Here is a 4,949-nt window from a genome sequence, read left to right as displayed (position 1 = left end):
TTCCTGCTTTCCACTCTACAGTGCCAAAGGAGATAGGTGACCTCCCAGGCCATGGAAGATGAGAGCACAGTGTCTACCCATGCCCCAACAGAACTCAAATCTGTACTGTCTCTTTATTATTAACTTCACTGTTTGGAAGTTTCACCAATTACCAGTAAAAATCTCAGGAATAAGAAACGTCAAAAAATTATTTCCTGCTGCATATATTATTATTATTTTTTAAAAGTATAAAAATCCTGTACATTTGACAAAGGCTTTTAAACTCAATCATAGGAAACTGCTGTGCTACTCTGTTTCCTTTCTGTAATGTCAGAGACATTTGGCAGTTGAACAGTTTGTCACTAATCTGACTACACACGCTGGCCTTGAAATTTGAGACTAAATGCCAGTTGAAGTATTCTGGTCCATCTCAGTTGAAACAAAAATAAAAATAATTATTTTCTCCTCTGCTTTTACCTGTCCAAATATGCAAGTTTTTTTATAGTTTGGAAGTTGATTTAAATGCTATAGAAATGCATGAAAATTCTATGCACTTTTTCTACAGACATGCATGTGTAAGGAAGGAGCAGTCTTCATTTACAGCGAGTTCTTACCAGTCAGAACAAGATATAATTTTAGTTTTCCATATGGGCATATCCTTGCATGTCAGACAACATACCGGTGTCTTTTTTTTCAGGCAACAACAGTGCTAAAACCAGTGTTATTGTTGAAGAGGGTTACAGATTACACTCTGCCAGCCACCATCCATTCCCCTCTCACTTGCCGAGAGCCCAAGCAGTGCAAGATGTAAACACTCATCAGAGATCAACTATCCTCAGCCAGGATCTCAGGGTATTCCTCCCAGAACTGCTCCCCAATAATGTCACAATGCAGGGGAACAACTTTAGTCCTAGTCCGGGTCACTTCAACTTCCTTTTCTTCTGTTTCCTTTGGCAGTTTTATTTTCTTCGTCATGACTTCATTAACCTGAAAATACAGGTGGCACATTAGCAGACACGTAAGACTCCAGAGGGGATTCACAAGTGGACATGAAGCAAAGCTACAACAAAAGCAGCTGCCAACGTGACAGCATATTACAGAATGTGAACGCTGCATCTTTTGCAATAGAGGCTACTCTCAACTCAAAGACTAACAGACAAGCAGCTGAAACTACTACACAACACATGGCTTGAAAAAATTACCTGCAAATTCACATAACTGACTGCAAGTATTATTCAGTAAAGTACAGTATTTAATTTGGAGCTATATAAAGCAAATGGGAAAATGGCAAATATCCAGAATTGCCAAGAAAAGAAATATGCATAAGGAGCAAGTGGAATGTATTTCTCTGAGAGTTCCCACATATTCTAAGTAGTTCAAATGAAGTAATAGAAATTGTTGCCCAAAATTTAAATAACAAAGAATTATCATTTTTTACATATAGAAGACAACCAAGAAAGTTATGGAGAGCCCTCAACAGACGGGGTCTAAATAAATATATAGATATTTATGATTTTCTGATGTCTCATCTCATGTAAAACTCAGGACAGGAATTTCTTCTACAATTCTGAATCAACAATGTAGTCCTAGAATGATGAGCACTTCCAAGTTGCCATTAAAAATTCCCCATTATCAGCTGCACTCCTTGCTATACTCCTTCACTCAAGTACAAAAGGACTAAGCATACTATGGCCTGAGCTACAGTACTGAAAGTTTGTAATTCCTTTGGAGTGACAATGCTTGGGACCTAATCTAGTTAAGGGCCTGGTGCCAGCCTCAGTGATTACCATATCAAACTGACAATGGTCATTAAAATGTAATTTTTCAGGAAGCAGAATACTTCCTCAATTTTCAAAGCTGGTAACATTAAGAAACCAACTGTATGATTCACTAAACAAGGGAGATTCATCCAGCAACTACATCAGCCTTGTGAAATTCTAGTTATACATTGTTGTCTGTTGATAGAAGTTTTATCTCAACAGTCATAATCTGCATCTAAGCCAGACTTCAGAGACTAATTATGCTCATAAATACAATACTATGCTCATAAATACAGATATCTCAAAAACATCTCCAAAACAATGAGTCGACTTACACATCATTATATGGCAAATATGGTTAGCTTTAAAATAGGTATATACATAGCCATACATTTTGGATACATCTGGTGATCTTACAGTGTAGCTTGTCTGCTGCAATGTACCAATTTAAAATATGAGCAAGTGGTAACACAGTTTTTTACCTTCTGCCATATTAAGACAGTTCCTTTTCTATACATCAAAGGTTCATTGTTGTAGTTGATGTTGAATTCAGAAAATAAAATTTCATTCTTATCTCCAGCCAAAGTGCCCTGAGAGGAAATGAAAAAGTACTCTTGTAGAAAACAAACAAACAAACAAAATCCCTAGGGTAGAAGACAGGTGAATATTGGAAGTAAGACTGACATTTATACATGGTTCTCACCTTTAAATAACACAGAAACAATTCCTATCTAGCAGAGGAATTATTTTCAGCTGCCAAATGAGGCTATTAAGACAGATAAGTTTTTAATTACATTTTCAAGACAAATAGAAAAAAGTAAGTAGACTCCAGGAGAAAACAGAAATAACCTGCTGAAGTCCACATAATCAAACAAAATGCTACAGAAGGGACCTGGAATCACTGTTAGCTGAATCGTGCTACTGTATTTCATGTAGATGGATACAGGACATCTAGATGATATTTCTAAGATTTCCAGACTTGCTAACGTTTGAACAAGAACTTATTACTTGCTAGTCATATTAACATCTGTACAATTCCAGAAGTTGTTGAATCTACACCCACAAATTTGTTACAGCAAGGACAGACGAGCCAGCCAGGACTGCTGGGTAGGCAAGACACACCTTTGCAATCTCACAGTCTTCTTTGTAGCCAGAAAAAACAACGCACGTGGCCTGCAGGGGCTCTTACCTGAAGCCTGTCCTGGGCCTGCACTGGTGTCAAACCACTTCTCTGCACGAGCATCCAAAACACTGTGTTGTAAAGGTTATTAATATGGCCTACAGAAAAAGAGAAAAAGTATTTACCAAACCTGGGTGACTACTCAGAAAAAACAGCTTTATTTCTAGAGTCACCCAGGACTCTAGAAATAGCCAAGAAACAGCCAAGAATAAAGATGAATTAATAATATGAGTTGTAAACAGCCAAGAATAAAGATGAATTAATGAGTTGCTGAAGAAGATACAATCTTTCTGATCCATTTTTAAGATACTACGTATCATAAGAATGAACAGAAGATAGATTTCATTATACTTCTGAGAAGGGAGAGCAGGGGGTGAAGGGTGTTTGTGTGTAACAAACTATCTTCACTGGATCAACAGGGACTAGTTACTAACAAAAGCCTAGAAAGTAAATCCAGTGGTCTGTTCTAGCATGGAATATACAGCACTTTTGATTGCTACATGGTGTGAATTTGAACATTTACATCTCATCATTTGAATAGAGTACCCTGGCTAAACAAACCCAGAATATAAAAAATAATGCATTAATTCTATTAATAATTCCAGTATCTCCTTTGCTAAACTCACTCCAAGGATGCAGCAAATGTTACTGTAGCTTGAAGACTCAATTTCAGCCAGTATTTCTGTACCCATACAGACCCCAAAACAATTCCATTATTTAAAGCTACCACCCTACCTGCTGTTCTTTCATCAATACCAAATACACTGGCAATAGAGGTATTTCTAGTCAGAGAGGAAGAGAACTCAACTGCATAAATCTCTGTTTTCTAGAAATGCTTACAATCTGCTTGTCTCCAGCTGAGGTAATCCTTTAAATTTTGGTTGCTGGGATACAACACAATTCGTCCATCAAATCCTGGTGGGTAGAGAAGTTGCTGGTCCTTGAAGTAATCCTTCCAATAGAAAACGTAACTTGAGGCAAACTGGGAGACCACGTGAGTCATGAACTTACTTGCAAACAGAAAAGGAAAAGAAAAAAGAAAGAAATACATCAACATGATGATAGATTTGTGATTATCTGAAGTGTCAGTAATGATAATCCTGGTGGACAGCAGCATTCCCTAAATAATGGCCCAAGAGATCAGCAAGGGCATAGTTTTTTAGTAGGAAGTACTGAGAATTAGGTAAAAGAGTTTGGAAAAGAGAACAAACACTATTTAAAAAAAATCTGGTACAACAAGGTTTTATCCCTTTTTTAAAAACTATGTATCACCAAACATATTCTCCTTGCAAGATCACATGCATAGATCATGAAGGACCTGAACTAACTGTAGTGTGTGTGCCCAAACACAGCTCCTAACCTCTGTGTGCAAATAAAGGCAAACCTAAAGGACTACAGGTTTAGAGAAAGATGTTAAAAATGAGTTCCTTTTGGTATCAAAGCAGCTGTTACCTTGCTCTCCTTTTAAACCATCTACTCTTCTTTTTGAAAACAAAACTGTATTCATCACTCTGTCCATAAGCAATGGTGATATCCTCTAATTCTTGCATCACTGTCTGGGCACACTTGGTCATCAGGTGAAGAGCACGCTCATCATTTGGCTTTTTGAACTCGTGCTGCTCAGAAAACCTTCAAAGCAAAAATGGTCGATTAAGGATCCCTTAAAAAGCTACTAAAAATGCTAACCCATTCATTTTCCTTATATTTGTTTTCTATGAATACTGGTTTCCAGTATCCTGTCAATACTGACACAGAATTCCCTTCAGGTATGAAAAACAGTAACAACCCCCCTTCTTTTTTTACACATTCTGGATAACCTGTTTTCTTTCCCATCAGGTTTTCACCTTAACTAGTCTTCAAAATATCTGGGTTCTGTATTTGATTTGGAAAAGCAGGACAAATATTACTTTACAGCTGTAAACTCAGTCCCTCCTGGGGTGCTTTTTACACTCAGTCCAACGAGGGCTACATTATCACTGACCTTGGCAAGCCTCAGAGCTTTCAGACTCACTCTGCATGGAAAAGACCTT

The 4,949-nt window shown here is 37.5% G+C and overlaps 1 protein-coding gene across 1 annotated transcript; it reads right to left on the bottom strand.

Moving 5' to 3' along the window:
- Positions 1–620: 620 nt before the first annotated feature.
- Positions 621–4,548, bottom strand: THG1L (tRNA-histidine guanylyltransferase 1-like (S. cerevisiae); the record flags this gene model as incomplete). Its single annotated transcript, XM_008944978.1, has 5 exons — positions 621–966; positions 2,222–2,329; positions 2,929–3,017; positions 3,760–3,929; positions 4,372–4,548. Coding segments are annotated over 5 exons (706 nt in total), but the record flags the coding sequence as incomplete, so codon positions are not given.
- Positions 4,549–4,949: the final 401 nt, after the last annotated feature.

The sequence above is a fragment of the Merops nubicus genome, unplaced genomic scaffold, assembly GCF_000691845.1.
Source record: "Merops nubicus isolate BGI_N331 unplaced genomic scaffold, ASM69184v1 scaffold43537, whole genome shotgun sequence".
NCBI classification, from domain to species: Eukaryota; Metazoa; Chordata; class Aves; order Coraciiformes; family Meropidae; genus Merops; species Merops nubicus.
The sequence above is the reverse complement of the archived record's forward strand: the minus strand, read 5'-3'. Positions and strand labels throughout refer to the sequence as shown.